General features: G+C 69.7%; 1 protein-coding gene across 1 annotated transcript in view; it reads right to left on the bottom strand.

Annotated features, from left to right (window-relative positions):
• SHANK1 (SH3 and multiple ankyrin repeat domains 1) overlaps positions 1–18,507 on the bottom strand; it is a 62,983-nt gene that overhangs the window by 18,976 nt on the left and 25,500 nt on the right. The window contains exons 11-14 of the mRNA XM_064499538.1: positions 17,100–17,370; positions 15,791–15,957; positions 11,425–11,538; positions 8,388–8,463 (exon numbers count right to left, since the gene is read on the bottom strand). Coding sequence (XP_064355608.1) covers positions 8,388–8,463; positions 11,425–11,538; positions 15,791–15,957; positions 17,100–17,370 — 628 coding nt within the window. The remainder of the gene's footprint in view (positions 1–8,387; positions 8,464–11,424; positions 11,539–15,790; positions 15,958–17,099; positions 17,371–18,507) is intronic.

Here is an 18,507-nt window from a genome sequence, read left to right as displayed (position 1 = left end):
CTTGGGGGGGGGTGGCACGACCGAGGGGACACTGAAACTGGGGGATGCTGGAGCCAAGGGGACACAAGCTGGGGGGGGACATCAGACCCATGGGGACACCCAAACTGGGGGGACACCAAAACTTGAGGGGGGGGTGGCACAACCGAGGGGACACTGAAACCTGGGGACGCCGGAGCTGGGGGGACATTAAAACCATGGGGACACCTAAACTGGGGGGGACACTCAAACTTGGGGGGGGGTGGCACAACCGAGAGGACACCAAAACCGGGGGACACCGGAGCCGGGGGGGCCACCAGAGCTGGGGGCCACCAAAACCAGGGGCCACCAGAGCCGGGGGAGGCCGGAGCCGGGGACGTCACGGCCGAGGTGACGCCGGAGCCGGGGACACGGAGCCGGGGGGGGGGGACAAGACGGACATGGCAGGGCCCAGGGGACACCGAAACCGGGGACGCCGAAACCGGGGACAGCAGGGCCGAGGGGACACCGAGAGCATGGGGACACCGAAGCCGAGGGGACACCGAAGCCGAGGGGATGGTGGACGCCGAGGTGACGCCGGAGCCGGGGACACAGAGCCGGGGGAGGGGGGACACGACGGACATGGCAGGGCCCAGGGGACGCCGAAACCGGGGACGCCGAAACCGGGGACACCGAAACCGGGGAGAGCAGGGCCGAGGGGACACCGAGAGCATGGGGACACCGAAAACGAGGGGACACCGAAGCCGAGGGGATGGTGGACGCCGAGGTGACGCCGGAGCCGGGGACACGGAGCCGGGGGGGGGGGGGACAAGACGGACATGGCAGGGCCCAGGGGACGCCGAAACCGGGGACACCGAAACCGGGGACAGCAGGGCCGAGGGGACACCAAAACCGAGGGGACACCGAAGCCGAGGGGATGGTGGACGCCGAGGTGACGCCGGAGCCGGGGACACGGAGCCGGGGGGGGGGGGACAAGATGGACATGGCAGGGCCCAGGGGACGCCGAAACCGGGGACGCCGAAACCGGGGACAGCAGGGCCGAGGGGACACCGAGAGCATGGGGACACCGAAACCGAGGGGACACCGAAGCCGAGGGGACACCGAAGCCGAGGGGATGGTGGACGCCGAGGTGACGCCGGAGCCGAGGGGCTGCAGGCCGGGGCGGTGGGAGGGGGGGGCGCCCGGAGGCCGCGGCGGTGCCACCGGTGCCACCGGTGCCACCGGTGTCACCGGTGTCACCGGTGCCGGTGGCCCTACCTGTAGATGTACCAGACGCTGCGGCGGCGGGGCCCCAGCGCGGGCCAGCTGGAGGAGAGCGGGGCCGAGCCGGGGCGCGGGTCGCCCCGCTGGGCCATGGCCACCCGCCCTGCCGCATCGCCGGCCCCCCCCGCCGCCCCCGGCGCCCCCCGCGCCCGCGGCACCCGCCGCCGCCGCCCGCCGCCACCCGCCGCCACCCGCCGCCACCCGCCGCCCGCCGCCGCTGACGGAGCCGTGACGGAGCCGCGTAACCCCTTCGGCGCCGGCGCCCGGCCCGGGTGGCACCCGCCGACGGAGCGGTGCCCGCCGCTGCACCGGCTCCTGCACCCATTGCTGCACCCATCGCTGCACCCAGGCCTGCACCCGGTGCTGCACCGGCTCCAGCATCGGCACCCGCCGCTGCACCCGCTCCTGCACCCATTGCTGCACCCGGTGCTGCACTGGCTCCGGCATTGGCACCCGCCGCTGCACTGGCTCCTGCACCCACTGCTGCACCCAGGCCTGCACCCAGGGCTGCACCGGCTCCAGCATCGGCACCCGCCGCTGCACCGGCTCCTGCACCCACTGCTGCACCCAGGCCTGCACCCGGGGCTGCACCGGCTCCGGCATTGGCACCCGCCGCTGCACCGGCTCCTGCACCCATTGCTGCACCCAGGCTGCACCCGGTGCTGCACCGGCTCCGGCATCGGCACCCGCCGCTGCACCCATCGCTGCACCCGGGCCTGCACCCGCCGCCGCACCCAGGGCTGCACCCGGGGCTGCACCGGCTCCGGCATCGGCACCCATCACTGCACCGGCTCCTGCACCCATTGCTGCACCCGGGGCTGCACCGGCTCCAGCATCAGCACCCATCACTGCACCCATCGCTGCACCCGGGCCTGCACCCGGGGCTGCACCCAGGGCTGCACCCAGGGCTGCACCGGCTCCGGCATCGGCACCCATCGCTGCACCCATCGCTGCACCTATTGCTGCACCCAGGGCTGCACCCAGGGCTGCACCGGCTCCAGCATCAGCACCCACCATTGCACCCATCGCTGCACCCATTGCTGCACCCAGGGATGCACCAACTCCTGCACCTGGTGCTGCACTGGCTCCGGCATCAGCACCCATCGCTGCACCAGCTCCTGCACCCACTGCTGCACCCAGGGCTGCACCGACTCCAGCATCAGCACCCATCACTGCACTGGCTCCTGCACCCATTGCTGCACCCAGGCTGCACCCGGTGCTGCACCGGCTCCAGCATCAGCACCCATCACTGCACTGGCTCCTGCACCCACTGCTGCACCCACTGCTGCACCCAGGGCTGCACCAACTCCTGCACCCAGGGCTGCACCGGCTCCGGCATCGGCACCCATCACTGCACCGGCTCCTGCACCCATTGCTGCACCCAGGGCTGCACCGGCTCCAGCATCAGCACCGATCACTGCACCGGCTCCTGCACCCATCGTTGCACCCGGGGCTGCACCAGCTCCAGCATCAGCACCGATCACTGCACCCATCGCTGTACCCGGGGCTGCACCCAGGGCTGCACCGGCTCCGGCATTGGCACCTGCCGCTGCACCGGCTCCTGCACCCATTGCTGCACCCAGGCTGCACCCAGGGCTGCACCGGCTCCAGCATCAGCACCCATCGCTGCACCGGCTCCTGCACCAACTCCTGCACCTGGTGCTGCACCGGCTCCGGCATCAGCACCCATCACTGCACTGGCTCCTGCACCCACGCCAGCATCAGCGCCCGCTCCTGCACCGGCTCCTGCACCCACTGCTGCACCCGGGGCTGCACCTGCTGCTGCATCAGCACCCATCACTGCACCCATCGCTGCACCCATTGCTGCACCGGCTCTGGCATCGGCACCCATCACTGCACCGGCTCCTGCACCCGCTCCTGCAGCCATTGCTGCACCCAGGGCTGCACCGGCTCCGGCATCAGCACCCATCGCTGCAGCCGGGGCTGCAGCAGCTCTGGCACCTGCACCCACATCTGCCCCGGCTCCAGCACCCACAGCAATTCCTGCACCCGCAGCTGCACCTGCACCTGCACCCGCACCGAGAGCTGCACCCATGGGTGCACCCGGGGCTGCACCGGCGCCAGCACCCGCACCGAGAGCTGCACCCATGGGTGCACCCGGGGCTGCATCAGCTCCTGCACCCGCACCGAGAGCTGCACCCATGGGTGCACCCGGGGCTGCACCGGCGCCAGCACCCGCGCCAGCACCAGCACCAGCATCGGATCCAGGATCAGCACCGGGATCGGACCCAGGGTCGGATCCAGTTTCGGCACCGGATCCAGTTTTGGCACCGGCTCGGTCCCAGCGCCGGCCGTGCGAGGGGGACCCCGAAACCGGCCGGGGCACCCGAAAAGGACCCGGAGCCGGGGCGCCCCAAATCCAGACGCCGGTGTCGGAGCCAGAGGCGGGGGGACACCGACCCCCCCCCCCGAGTCGGCCCAGGGACCCCAAAACCAGCCTGGGGACCCCAAAACTCAACTGGGGTCCCTCAAACCAGCCCGAGACCCCCCAAAACCAGCCTGAGACCCTCCCAAAACCAGCCTGAGACCCCCCAAAACCAGTCCAGGGACCCCAAAATTGACTGAGGACCCCCAAGACAGACCGGAGACCCCAAAACACCATCAGGTGACCCCCAAACCAGCCTGGTGACCCCCAAATCAGGCTCAGAACCCCCCAAAACCAGACTGAGAACCTCGAAACCAAACTGGAGACCCCCCAATCCATGACGGGGACCCCAGAACTAGCCCCAAGCCCCCCTCAACCATCCCAGGGACCCCAAACCCAGCCTAGGACCCCCCAAACCAGCATGAGAACCCCCAAAACAGCCCAGAGACCCCCCAAAACCATCACGAGGACATCAAAAACAGCCCAGAGACCCCCCAAAACCATCACGAGGAGCCCACAACCAGACTGAGAACCCCAAGATCATCACAGGGACCTCCAAAAACGTCAAGGGGACCCCCAAAACTCATCATGAGGACCCCAAAACTAGAATGAGAGCCCCCAGATCAGCCAGGTGACCCCAAAACCAGCCTGGAGACCCCCAAATGAGGCTGAGAACCCCCAAAGCAGCCAGGTGACCCCAAAACCAGCCTGGAGACCCCCAAATGAGTCCGAGAACCTCCAAAGCAGCCAGGTGACCCCAAAACCAGCCTGGAGACCCCAAAACACCATCCTGGGGACCCCACAACCAGCCTGGGGCCCCCCAAAGCCATCACCAGACCCCCAAAACCAGACTGAGAACCTCAAAATCACCACAGAGACCAAAACCGTCATGGGGACCCCAAAACCAGACCGGGACCCCCAAAACTGGGCGAGTGACCCCCAAAACCATCATGGTGACACCGAAACCAGACCGGGACCCCCAAAACCAAACCTTAGACCCCCCAAAACCGTCACGGGGACCCAAAACTAGACCAGGAACCCCAAAACCAAACCTGAGACCCCCAAAACCGTCACGGGGACCCAAAACTAGACCAGGAACCCCAAAACCAAACCTTAGACCCCCCCAAAACCGTCACGGGGACCCAAAACTAGACCAGGAACCCCAAAACCAAACCTGAGACCCCCCAAAACCGTCACGGGGACCCAAAACTAGACCAGGAACCCCAAAACCAAACCTTAGACCCCCCAAAACTGTCACGGGGACCCAAAACTAGACCAGGAACCCCAAAATCAAACCTGAGACCCCCAAAACCGTCACGGGGACCCCAAAATGAGGCCAAGAACCCCCAAACCAGGCAAGTGACCCCAAAACCAGCCTGGAGACCCCAAAACACCATCCCGGGTCACGCGCCGGGTCATGCCGGGGAGGGGGGGACATGAGGACGCGCGGGGGGGGTCGCGCACGGGAGGTCACGCGTGGACATGTGTGGGGCGGCGCACCTGCCCCATTGCCCCCCCACCTGCCCCATTGCCCCCAACTGCCCCATAGCTCCCCCCCATAGTCCCCACCTGCCCCATTGCCCCCCTAACTGCCCCATAGCTCCCCCCCATAGTCCCCACCTGCCCCACTGCCCCCCAACTGCCCCATAGCTCCCCCCATAGTCCCCACCTGCCCCATTGCCCCCCACCTGCCCCATTGCCCCCCACCTGCCCCATAGCTCCCCCCATAGTCCCCAACTGCCCCATTGCCCCCCCAACTGACCCATTGCCCCCCCACCTGCCCCATTGCCCCTCAACTGCCCCATTGCCCCCAACTGCCCCATAGCTCCCCCCATAGTCCCCACCTGCCCCATTGCCCCCCCAACTGACCCATAGCTCCCCCATAGCCCCACCTGCCCCATTGCCCCTCAACTGCCCCATAGCTCCCCCCCATAGCCCCACCTGCCCCATTGCCCCCACCTGCCCCATTGCCCCCCAACTGCCCCATAGCTCCCCCATAGCCCCACCTGCCCCATAGCCCCTCAACTGCCCCATAGCTCCCCCATAGCCCCACCTGCCCCATTGCCCCCACCTGCCCCACTGCCCCCCCAACTGCCCCATAGCTCCTCCCCATAGTCCCCACCTGCCCCATAGCCCCCCACCTGCCCCATTGCCCCCCAACTGCCCCATAGCTCCCCCCATAGCCCCCACCTGCCCCACAGTCCTCAGCTGCCCCATTGCCCCCGAACTGCCCCATAGCTCCCCCCATAGTCCTCAACTGCCCCATAGCCTCACCTGCCTCATTGCCCCCCACCTGCCCCATTGCCCCCCAACTGCCCTATAGCTCCCCCATAGCCCCACCTGCCCCATTGCCCCCACCTGCCCCACTGCCCCCCAACTGCCCCATAGCTCCTCCCCATAGTCCCCAACTGCCCCATAGCACCCACCTGCCCCATTGCCCCCCCAACTGCCCCATAGCTCCCCCCATAGCCCCCACCTGCCCCATAGTCCTCAACTGCCCCATTGCCCCCCAACTGCCCCATAGCTCCCCCATAGCCCCCACCTGCCCCATTGCCCCCACCTGCCCCACTGCCCCCCCAACTGCCCCATAGCTCCCCCCATAGCCCCCACCTGCCCCATAGTCCTCAACTGCCCCATTGCCCCCCAACTGCCCCATAGCTCCCCCCCATAGTCCTCAACTGCCCCATTGCCCCCTAACCGCCCCATAGCTCCCCTCATAGCCCCCACCTGCCCCATTGCCCCCCAACTGCCCCACAGCCCCCCCACCTACCCCATTGACCCCCCAACTGCCCCACTAGTCCAACTGCCCCATTGCCCCCCAACTGCCCCACAGCCCCCCCACTACCCCACAGCCCCCCCGAACCCCCCAATTGCCCCAACACCCCAATATCAATCGCCCCAGAGCCCCCCCGTTGCCCCCAGCCCCACAACTGCCCCCTCGACTGCCCCATAGCCCCCCAGCCCCACTGCCAGCTGCCCCACATCCCCCCCAGCTGCCCCCAATTGCCCCCCCAGCCCCCCAACTGCCCCCTCCCCATCTGCCCCCCAACCCCCCAATTGCCCCCCAGCCCCACAACTGCCCCCTCCCCATCTGCCCCCCAACCCCCCAATTGCCCCCCAGCCCCACAACTGCCCCCTCCCCATCTGCCCCACAACCAGCCGCCCCCCCCAGCCCGACTCACCCGGGCTCCTCGGGCCCCATGGCGCCGCCGGGGGGGTCCCGCAGCACCCATGGGTGCCCCCCGGCCCCCCGCAGCCGCCGCGCCGCCGCGATGTGGGTCGCGCCGGGGGGGGGAAGGGGGGGCACACGCGTGTGCACACGCGTGCACAGCCCCCCCCGCGACACGCTCAAGGACGGACACGGAAACGGGCCAGGTCCCGGGGGGGCCCCGGCCCCCCCCCGCCCCCCCCTGCCGCGGGAGGGGCCCAGGCGTCCGGGCGGGGCTTGGGGGGGGCTGGGGAGGGGGGGTGGGGGGCGGTTTGGGGGGATTTGGGGCGGTTTGGGGGGATTGGGAGGATTTGAGGGGAATTGGGGGGATTTGGGGCAATTTGGAGGGATTTGGGGCAGTTTAGGGGGATTTGGGGGCAGTTTGGGGGGATTTGGGGCAATTTGGAGGGATTTGGGGTGGTTTGGGGCAATTTGGGGGGATTTGGGCGATTTGGGGGGGATTTGGGAGACTTGGGGGGATTTGGGGGCAGTTTGGGGGGATTTGGGGCAATTTGGAGGGATTTGGGGTGGTTTGGGGCAATTTGGGGGGATTTGGGTGATTTGGGGGGGATTTGGGAGACTTGGGGGGATTTGGGGGCAGTTTGGGGGGATTTGGGGCAATTTGGAGGGATTTGGGGTGGTTTGGGGCAATTTGGGGGGATTTGGGCGATTTGGGGGGGATTTGGGAGACTTGGGGGGATTTGGGGGCAGTTTGGGGGGATTTGGGGCAATTTGGAGGGATTTGGGGAGATTTGGGGGGATTTGGGGGGGATTTGGGGCCATTTGGGGGGATTTCGGGGGGGATTGGGGGCAGTTTGGGGGGATTTGGGGCAATTTGGAGGGATTTGGGGAGATTTGGGGGGATTTGGGGGCAGTTTGGGGGATTTGGGGAGGTTTGGGGGGATTTGGGGAGATTTGGGGGGATTTGGGGGGGATTTGGGGCCATTTGGGGGGATTTCGGGGGGGATTGGGGGCAGTTTGGGGGATTTCAGGGAGATTTGCAGGGTTTGGGGGGCTTGGGGGGGATTTGGAGGATTTGGGGGGATTTGGGGCATTTGGGGGGATTTGGGGCATTTGGGGGGCTCGGGGGGGGGTTGGGGGGGATTTGGGGGGCTCCAGGGGTGTTTTTTGGGGGCAGATTGGGGCATTTTAGTGAGTTTGGGGATTTAGGAGGGTTCTGGGGTGGGTTTTGAGGGTGTTTGGGGGGATTTGGGGGGGTCTGGGGTGGATTTTGGGGGTGTTTGGGGGGATTTGGGGTGTTTGGGGATTTGGGAGGGTTGGGGGGGCTCCGGGGGTGCATTTTGGGGTGTTTGGGGGGGATTTGGGGGGGTTGGGGATTTGGGAGGGTTCGGGGGGGTTTGGGGGGGTTCTGGGGTGGATTTTTGGGGGGAGTCTGGAGGATTTGGGGGATTTGGGACAGTTCAGGGGCGTTTTGGTAGGTTCTGGGGGGGCGTTTTGGGGCATTTTGGGGTGGTTTAGGGGTCTGGGGACCCGGGAGGGTTTGGGGGGGGTCTGGGCTGGGTGGGGGGGCGTTTCGGGGGGGGGGGGTCTCACCTGGGGGCGTCGAAGCTGTCGTAGGAGCCGACCGTGTAGTGTCGGAAGAGGCGCTTGGCCTTGTCGCTGCGGCTCTCTGCGGGCGCCGGCGCGTCGGGGGGGGGCCCGGCACCCCGAAACAGGGGGTTGGGGGGTCCCAGCACCCCAAACCCAGGGATCGGGGGGGGCCAGCACCCGGGAATGGGGGATTGGGGGGGCCCAGCACCCCGAAACGGGGCTCGGGGGGGGGCCAGCACCCCAAAAACAGGGATATGGGGGGTCCCAGCACCCCAAACCCAGGGATCGGGGGGGGCCCAGCACCCCCAAAGGGGGGTCGGGGGGGCCCTGCACCCCAAAAATGGGGATCGGGGGGGCCCAGCACCCGGGAATGGGGGATTGGGGGGTCCCAGCACCCCGAAAGGGGGGATCGGGGGGTCCCAGCACCCCAAACCCAGGGATCGGGGGGGGCCAGCACCCCCAAAGGGGGGTCGGGGGGGCCCGGCACCCCAAAAATGAGGATCGGGGGGGCCCAGCACCCGGGAATGGGGGATTGGGAGGGTCCCAGCACCCCGAAACAGGGGGTCGGGGGGTCCCAGCACCCCAAACCCAGGGATCGGGGGGGCCCAGCACCCCCAAAGGGGGGTCGGGGGGGGCCCGGCACCCCAAAAATGGGGATCGGGGGGGCCCAGCACCCGGGAATGGGGGATTGGGGGGTCCCAGCACCCCGAAAGGGGGGATCGGGGGGTCCCAGCACCCCAAACCCAGGGATTGGGGGGGCCCAGCACCCCCAAAGGGGGGTCGGGGGGGGCCCGGCACCCCAAAAATGGGGATCGGGGGGGCCCAGCACCCGGGAATGGGGGATTGGGGGGGCCCAGCACCCCGAAACGGGGCTCGGGGGGGGCCAGCACCCCAAAAACAGGGATATGGGGGGTCCCAGCACCCCGAAAGGGGGGATCGGGGGGTCCCAGCACCCCAAACCCAGGGATCGGGGGGGGCCAGCACCCCCAAAGGGGGGTCGGGGGGGGCCCGGCACCCCAAAAATGGGGATCTGGGGGGCCCAGCACCCGGGAATGGGGGATTGGGGGGGGCCCAGCACCCCGAAACGGGGCTCGGGGGGGGCCAGCACCCCAAAAACAGGGATATGGGGGGTCCCAGCACCCCGAAAGGGGGGATCGGGGAGTCCCAGCACCCCAAACCCAGGGATCGGGGGGGGCCCAGCACCCCCAAAGGGGGGTCGGGGGGTCCCAGCACCCCAAAAGGGATGGGGGGGTCCCATTTTGGGGGGGTCCCAATTTGGGGGGGTCCCATAATGAGGTTCCATGGGGGGGGTCCCATAATGGGGTCCAAAGGGGAGGGGTCGCATAATGGGGTCCCATTGAGGGGGGTCCCGCTGGGGGGGGTCTCAGTTTTGGGGTCCCATGGGGGGTCCCACGGGGGGGGGGTCCCATTTGGGGGGGTCCCAGTTTTGGGGTCCCAAGGGGGGGTTTCATTTTGGGGTGGGGGGGTCCCATTGGGGAGGTCCCATTTGAGGGTCCCAGTCTTGGGGTCCCACAGGAGAATCCCATTTTGGGGGGCCCAATTTGGGGGTCCTGGTTTGGGGGGCCCAGTGAGGGGGGGCCCATGGGGAGGGTCCCACTGGGGGTGAGGTCCCATTGGGGGTCCCATTAGGGGGTCCCATTTTGGGGGGGTCCTATGGGGGGGCCTATTTGGGGGGGCCCAATTTCGGGGTCCTCATTGGGGAGGGGTCCCAATTTGGGGGGTCCCATTGAGGGGAGACCCATGGGGGGGCCCACTGGGGGTGGGGGTCCCATTGGGGGTCCCATTGGAGATCCCATTAGGGGGTTCCATTTTGGGGGGGTCCCACTGGAGGGGGTCCCACTGGGGCGGGTCCCATTTAAGGGGGGGTCCCATGGGGGGGGGCCCCAATTTGGGGGTCCCATTAGAGGGTCCTGGCTTGGGGGTTCCATTGGGGGGGGTCCCACTGGGGGGGGGTCCCATTAGGGGGTCCCATTGGGGGTCCCATTTTGGGGGGTCCCACTGGGGGGGGTCCCATTAGGGGGTCCCATTGGGGGTCCCATTTTGGGGGTCCCATTTTGGGGGGTCCCACTGGGGGGGGTCCCATTAGGGGGTCCCATTGGGGGTCCCATTTTGGGGGGTCCCATTGAGGGGGGGTCCCATTAGGGGTCCCATTTTGGGGGGTCCCATTGAGGGGGGGTCCCATTGGGGGTCCCATTTTGGGGGGTCCCACGGGGGGGGTCCCATTAGGGGGTCCCATTGGGGGTCCCATTTTGGGGGGTCCCATTGAGGGGGGGTCCCATTGGGGGGTCCCATTGGGGGTCCCACTGGGGGGGTCCCATTGAGGGGGGGTCCCATTAGGGGGTCCCATTTTGGGGGGTCCCACGGGGGGGTCCCATTAGGGGGTCCCATTAGGGGTCCCATTTTGGGGGGTCCCATTGAGGGGGGGTCCCATTAGGGGTCCCATTTTGGGGGGTCCCATTGAGGGGGGGGTCCCATTAGGGGGTCCCACTGGGGGTCCCATTGGGGGTCCCATTTTGGGGGGGTCCCACTGGGGGGGTCCCATTAGGGGGTCCCATTGGGGGTCCCATTTTGGGGCGTCCCATTGAGGGGGGGTCCCATTGGGGGGTCCCATTGGGGGTCCCATTTTGGGGGGGTCCCACTGGGGGGGGGTCCCATTAGGGGGTCCCATTGGGGGTCCCATTTTGGGGGGTCCCATTGAGGGGGGGTCCCATTAGGGGTCCCATTTTGGGGGGTCCCATTGAGGGGGGTCCCATTAGGGGGTCCCATTAGGGGGTCCCATTAGGGGTCCCATTTTGGGGGGTCCCATTGAGGGGGGGTCCCATTAGGGGTCCCATTTTGGGGGGTCCCATTGAGGGGGGGTCCCATTAGGGGGTCCCATTAGGGGGTCCCATTAGGGGTCCCATTTTGGGGGGTCCCACGGGGGGGGTCCCATTAGGGGGTCCCATTTTGGGGGGTCCCACGGGGGGGTCCCATTAGGGGGTCCCACTCTGGGGGGGTCCCGGTCGGGGGGGTCCCGTACCCGCCTTGCCGTCGGGGGTCCGGGCGGGCACCTCCTCGACGCAGTCGGAGGGGAACCAGCCGACGCGGCCCTTGGCCTGGCCCTCCCAGAAGCCGCCCTCGCCCACGCTGAGCACTGCGGCCCCCCCCGACACCCCAGCGTCACCCCAAATGCCCCCCCGACACCCCAGCGTCACCCCAAAGCCCCCGCGCCCCCAAAACCACCCCAAAGCCCCCCAAAACCACACCAAAACCACACCAACACGCCCCGTCACCCCAAATGCCCCCCCCATGCCCCAACGTCACCCCAAACGCCCCCCCGACGCACCCCCGACACCCCAGCGTCACCCCAAACGCCCCCCCCACACCCCAACGTCACCCCAAAGCCCCCGCGCCCCCAAAACCACCCCAAAGCCCCCCAAAACCCCCCCAAAACCACACCAACACGCCCCAACGTCACCCCAAAGCCCCCCGACGCCCCGTCACCCCAAAGCCCCCCCGACACCCCAACGTCACCCCAAATGCCCCCGTGCCCCCCCGAACGCCCCAACGTCACCCCAAACACCCCCCCACGCCCCAACGTCACCCCAAAGCCCCCACGCCCCCCCGAATGCCCCAACGTCACCCCAAATGCCCCCCCGACGCCACAACGTCACCCCAAAGTCCCCGCGCCCCCAAAACCACCCCAAAGCCCCCCCAAACCCCCCAAAACCACACCAACACGCCCCAACGTCACCCCAAACGCCCCCCCGACGCCCCAGCGTCACCCCAAACGCCCCCCCCATGCCCCAACGTCACCGCAAACGCCCCCCCCACGCCCCAACGTCACCCCAAAGCCCCCGCGCCCCCCCGAACGCCCCAACGTCACCCCAAACGCCCCCCCCACGCCCCAACGTCACCCCAAAGCCCCCACGCCCCCCCCGAACGCCCCGACACCCCAAATGCCCCCCCGACGCCCCAGCGTCACCCCAAACGCCCCCCCGACGCCCCAATGTCACCCCAAAGCCCCCGCGCCCCCCCGAACGCCCCAACGTCACCCCAAACGCCCCCCCGACGCCCCAACGTCACCCCAAACGCCCCCCCCACGCCCCAACGTCACCCCAAAGCCCCCCCAAATGCCCCAATGTCACCCAAAATGCCCCCCCGACACCCCAACGTCACCCCAAAGCCCCCGCGCCCCCAAAACCACCCCAAAGCCCCCCAAAACCCCCCCAAACCACACCAACACGCCCCAACGTCACCCCAAACGCCCCCCCGACGCCCCAACGTCACCCCAAACGCCCCCCCGACACCCCAGCGTCACCCCAAACGCCCCCCCCACGCCCCAATGTCACCCCAAAGCCCCTGTGCCCCCCGAACGCCCCAACGTCACCCCAAACGCCCCCCCAAATGCCCCAACGTCACCCAAAATGCCCCCCCGACACCCCAACGTCACCCCAAAGCCCCCGCGCCCCCCAAACGCCCCAACGTCACCCCAAACGCCCCCCCGACGCCCCAATGTCACCCCAAAGCCCCCGCGCCCCCCCGAACGCCCCAGTGTCACCCCAAACGCCCCCCAAAATGCCCCAACGTCACCCCAAACGCCCCCCCCACGCCCCAATGTCACCCCAAATGCCCCCCTGAACTCCCCAATGTCACCCCAAAGCCCCTGTGCCCCCAAAACTGCCCCAAAGCCCCCTCAAACCGCCCCAAAACCACCCCAAAACGCCCCAAAGTCACCCCAAAGCCCCTGCAGCCCCCCAAACCGCCCCAAAGCCCCCCAAAAACCACCCCCAAACCCCCCCAAAACCACCCCAAAACTGCCCCAAACCCCCGCACCCCCACAGCCCCCCCCAACCACCCCAAAGCCCCTCAAAACCCGCCCAAACTGTCCCAAAACACCCCCAAACCCCAACACCCCGCCCAACCAGGGACCCAGGCGTCCGGGGCACCCAACATCATGGGCCCAGGCGTCCGGGGCACCCAACACCCCTCCCAACCATGGGCCCAGGCGTCCAGGGGGACCCAATACCCCCCCAACCATGGGCCCAGGCATCCGGGGGCACCCAACACCCCTCCCAACCATGGGCCCAGGCATCCGGGGCACCCAAAACCCTTCCCAACCAGGGACCCAGGCGTCCGGGAGCACCCAAAACCCTTCCCAACCATGGGCCCAGGCGTCCGGGGCACCCAAAACCCCTCCCAACCAGGGACCCAGGCGTCCGGGGCACCCAACACCCTTCCCAACCAGGGACCCAGGCGTCCGGGAGCACCCAAAACCCTTCCCAACCATGGGCCCAGGCGTCCGGGGCACCCAACACCCCTCCCAACCACGGGCCCAGGCGTCCGGGGCACCCAACATCATGGGCCCAGGCGTCCGGGAGCACCCAACACCCCTCCCAACCATGGGCCCAGGCGTCCGGGGCACCCAAAACCCTTCCCAACCACAGACCCAGGCGTCCGGGGCACCCAAAACCCCTCCCAACCATGGGCCCAGGCGTCCGGGAGCACCCAAAACCCTTCCCAACCATGGGCCCAGGCGTCTGGGGCACCCAAAACCCTTCCCAACCATGGGCCCAGGCGTCCGGGGCACCCAAAACCCTTCCCAACCATGGGCCCAGGCGTCCGGGGGCACCCAAAACCCTTCCCAACCACAGACCCAGGCGTCCGGGGCACCCAACATCATGGGCCCAGGCGTCCGGGGGCACCCAACACCCCTCCCAACCAGGGACCCAGGCATCCGGGAGCACCCAAAACCCTTCCAAACCAGGGACCCAGGCGTCCGGGGCGCCCAACATCATGGGCCCAGGCGTCCGGGAGCACCCAACACCCCTCCCAACCAGGGACCCAGGCGTCCGGGGCACCCAAAACCCTTCCCAACCATGGGCCCAGGCGTCCGGGGCACCCAATACCCCTCCCAACCATGGACCCAGGCGTCCGGGGCACCCAAAACCCTTCCCAACCATGGGCCCAGGTGTCCGGGGGCACCCAACACCCCTCCCAACCATGGGCCCAGGCGTCCGGGGGCACCCAACACCCCTCCCAACCATGGGCCCAGGCGTCCGGGAGCACCCAACACCCCTCCCAACCATGGGCCCAGGCGTCCGGGGCACCCAAAACCCTTCCCAACCATGGGCCCAGGCGTCCGGGGCACCCAACACCCCTCCCAACCATGGGCCCAGGCGTCCGGGAGCACCCAACACCCTTCCCAACCATGGGCCCAGGCGTCCGGGGCACCCAAAACCCTTCCCAACCATGGGCCCAGGCGTCCGGGGGCACCCAACACCCCTCCCAACCATGGGCCCAGGCGTCCGGGGGCACCCAACACCCCTCCCAACCATGGGCCCAGGCGTCCGGGAGCACCCAACACCCCTCCCAACCATGGGCCCAGGCGTCCGGGGCACCCAAAACCCTTCCCAACCATGGGCCCAGGCGTCCGGGGCACCCAACACCCCTCCCAACCATGGGCCCAGGCGTCCGGGAGCACCCAACACCCTTCCCAACCATGGGCCCAGGCGTCCGGGGGCACCCAAAACCCTTCCCAACCATGGGCCCAGGCGTCCGGGGCACCCAACACCCCTCCCAACCATGGGCCCAGGCGTCCAGGGGCACCCAATACCCCTCCCAACCACGGGCCCAGGCGTCCGGGGGCACCCAACACCCCTCCCAACCACGGGCCCAGGCGTCCGGGGCACCCAATACCCTTCCAAACCATGGGCCCAGGCGTTCGGGAGCACCCAACACCCCTCCCAACCATGGGCCCAGGCGTCCGGGGCACCCAAAACCCTTCCAAACCATGGACCCAGGCGTTCGGGAGCACCCAAAACCCTTCCCAACCATGGGCCCAGGCGTCCGGGGCACCCAAAACCCTTCCCAACCATGGGCCCAGGCGTCCGGGAGCACCCAAAACCCTTCCCAACCAGGGACCCAGGCGTCCGGGGCACCCAAAACCCTTCCCAATCAGGGACCCAGGCGTCCGGGAGCACCCAAAACCCTTCCAAATCAGGGACCCAGGCGTCCGGGGCACCCAACACCCCTCCCAACCATGGGCCCAGGCGTCCGGGGCGCCCAACACCCCTCCCAACCATGGGCCCAGGCATCCGGGGCACCCAAAACCCTTCCCAACCATGGGCCCAGGCGTCCGGGGCACCCAAAACCCTTCCAAACCATGGACCCAGGCGTTCGGGAGCACCCAAAACCCTTCCCAACCATGGGCCCAGGCGTCCGGGGCGCCCAACATCATGGGCCCAGGCGTCCGGGGGCACCCAACACCCCTCCCAACCAGGGACCCAGGCGTCCGGGACACCCACAACCGCCCCCCCCACCAAGCCCAGCCCCGGGCGCGCGGGGCACCCACCCCCCACACCCCCCCCCGTCCCCGGCAGGGGCCCCGGCGTCCGGGCGCCTACCCTTGATCTTCTCGCCCTTGCTGAGCGAGAGCTCGCCGTCGCCCTGGGCCTGGTAGGGCTTCACGGCCATGAAGGTGCGGCCGGGCACCGCCGAGTAGAGCTTCCGCTTCACCCCGCGGCTGTTGAGGGTCCCGCCGGGCCCCGGCTCCCGGGCGAAGCCGCTCGAGCTGCCGCCGCCAGCACCCAGGCGTCCGGGCGGCTCCGGGGCAGCCGGGGGGGGGGGGGCCCAGGCCCGCCGTTTCCCCCCCCCCCGCCCCGCCAGCCTCCAAGGGACCCAGGCGTCCGGGCACCCAGCATCCGCCACCCAAAGGGACCCAGGGCCCCCCCCCCCCAAGGGGCCCAGGCATCTGGGTGCCCCCCCTGCCAAGGGCCCAGGTGTCCTGAACCCCCAAGGTTCCAGTTCCCCCCCCCCCACAAAGGGCCCAGGCATCCGGGTGCCCCCCCACAAAGGGCCCAGGCGTCTGGGTGCCCCCCCCACCCACAGTGGTCCCAGCCATCCGAGCCCCTCCCCAGGGGACGCAGGTGTCTGGGTGCCCCCCCCCCCGCCCAAGGGGGCCCAGGCGTCCGGGTACCCCCCCCACCCCCAAAGGGGCCCAGGCATCTGGGTTCCCCCCCCCACCCAAAGGGGCCCAGGCGTCCGGGTACCCCCCCCACCCCCAAAGGGGCCCAGGCATCTGGGTTCCCCCCCCCACCCAAAGGGGCCCAGGCGTCCAGGCACCCCCTGCACCCCCGAAGGGGCCCCGGCGTCCGGGTGCACCCCCCCCCACACCCCCAAAGGGACCCCGGCGTCCGGGTTCCCCCACCCACAAAGGGGCCCAGGCATCCAGGTCCCCCCCCCCACCCAAAGGGGCCCCGGCGTCCAGGTCCCCCCCCCCACCCAAAGGGGCCCAGGCGTCCGGGTCCCCCCACCCACAAAGGGGCCCAGGCATCTGGGTCCCCCCCCCACCCAAAGGCGCCCCGGCGGCCGGGTGCACCCCCCGCACCCCCGAAGGGGCCCCGGCGTCCGGGTGCACCCCCACCCCCACCCCCAAAGGGGCCCCAGCGTCCGGGTGCACCCCCTCACACCCCCAAAGGGGCCCCGGTGTCCGGGTTCCCCCCCCACCCAAAGGGGCCCAGGCGTCCGGGTCCCCCCACCCACAAAGGGGCCCAGGCATCTGGGTCCCCCCCCTACCCAAAGGGGCCCAGGCATCCAGGCCCCCCACCCACCCAAAGGCGCCCCGGCGTCCGGGTTCCCCCCCCACCCAAAGGCGCCCCGGCGTCCGGGTGCACCCCCCCCCACCCAAAGGGGCCCCGGCGTCCGGGGCGGTACCTGGGGCGGCCGCGGGGCTGCCGGGGCCGGGCGTCGTCGGGGTGCCGGGGCCGGGAGGGCGAGCGGGCGCGGGCGCCCCGGGGGCTGCTGGCGCTGCGCAGGGTGCCGGGGGGGCCGCGGGGGGCGGCGGGGGCGCCGGGGGGGCCGCGGGGGCCCCGCTCGGCCCCCGGCCCCGCGTCGCTGTTGGCGCGCAGCAGCGCCCGCGGCAGCGGCAGCCCCCGGGGCCCCTCGCGGCGCCGGCCCGCGAACTGGGGGCTCTCCTGGAACGGCACTGGGGGGCCGTCAGCGGGCACCGGGGGCCCATGGGGCAGCTATGGGGCAGCTATGGGGCAGCTATGGGGCGGGGAGGGCGCTGGGGGGCTGTTGGGGGGCACCAGGGGCCACTATGGGGCAGCTATGGGGCAGCTATGGGGCAGCTATGGGGCGGGGAGGGCACTGGGGGGCTGTTGGGGGCACCCATGGGGCTGCTATGGGGCAGCTATGGGGCGGGGAGGGCACTGGGGGGCCGTCAGCGGGCACCGGGGGCCCATGGGGCAGCTATGGGGCAGCTATGGGGCAGCTATGGGGCGGGGAGGGCGCTGGGGGGCTGTTGGGGGGCACCAGGGGCCACTATGGGGCAGCTATGGGGCAGCTATGGGGCAGCTATGGGGCGGGGAGGGCACTGGGGGGCTGTTGGGGGCACCCATGGGGCTGCTATGGGGCAGCTATGGGGCGGGGAGGGCACTGGGGGGCCGTCAGCGGGCACCGGGGGCCCATGGGGCAGCTATGGGGCAGCTATGGGGCAGCTATGGGGCGGGGAGGGCGCTGGGGGGCTGTTGGGCGGCACCGGGGGACACTATGGGGCAGCTATGGGGCAGCTATGGGGCAGCTATGGGGCGGGGAGGGCGCTGGGGGGCTGTTGGGGGCACCCATGGGGCTGCCATGGGGCGGCTATGGGGCAGCTATGGGGCTGCTATGGGGCGGGGAGGGCACTGGGGGACTGTCAGGGGGCACCGGGGGCCGCTATGGGGCAGCTATGGGGCAGAGAGGGCACTGGGGGGCCATCAGCGGGCACCGGGGGCCCATGGGGCAGCTATGGGGCAGCTATGGGGCGGGGAGGGCGCTGGGGGGCTGTTGGGGGGCACTGGGGGACACTATGGGGCAGCTATGGGGCAGCTATGGGGCAGCTATGGGGCGGGGAGGGCGCTGGGGGGCTGTTGGGGGCACCCATGGGGCAGCTATGGGGCGGGGAGGGCACTGGGGGGCTGTTGGGGGCACCCATGGGGCTGCTATGGGGTGGGGAGGGCACTGGGGGGCCGTCAGCAGGCACCGGGGGACACTATGGGGCAGCTATGGGGCAGTTATGGGGCGGGGAGGGCACTGGGGGGCTGTTGGGGGCACCCATGGGGCTGCTATGGGGCGGGGAGGG

This window comes from Dromaius novaehollandiae, chromosome 31 (genome assembly GCF_036370855.1).
Source record: "Dromaius novaehollandiae isolate bDroNov1 chromosome 31, bDroNov1.hap1, whole genome shotgun sequence".
Classification (NCBI taxonomy): Eukaryota; Metazoa; Chordata; class Aves; order Casuariiformes; family Dromaiidae; genus Dromaius; species Dromaius novaehollandiae.
This window is presented reverse-complemented; position numbering and strand designations above follow the sequence as displayed.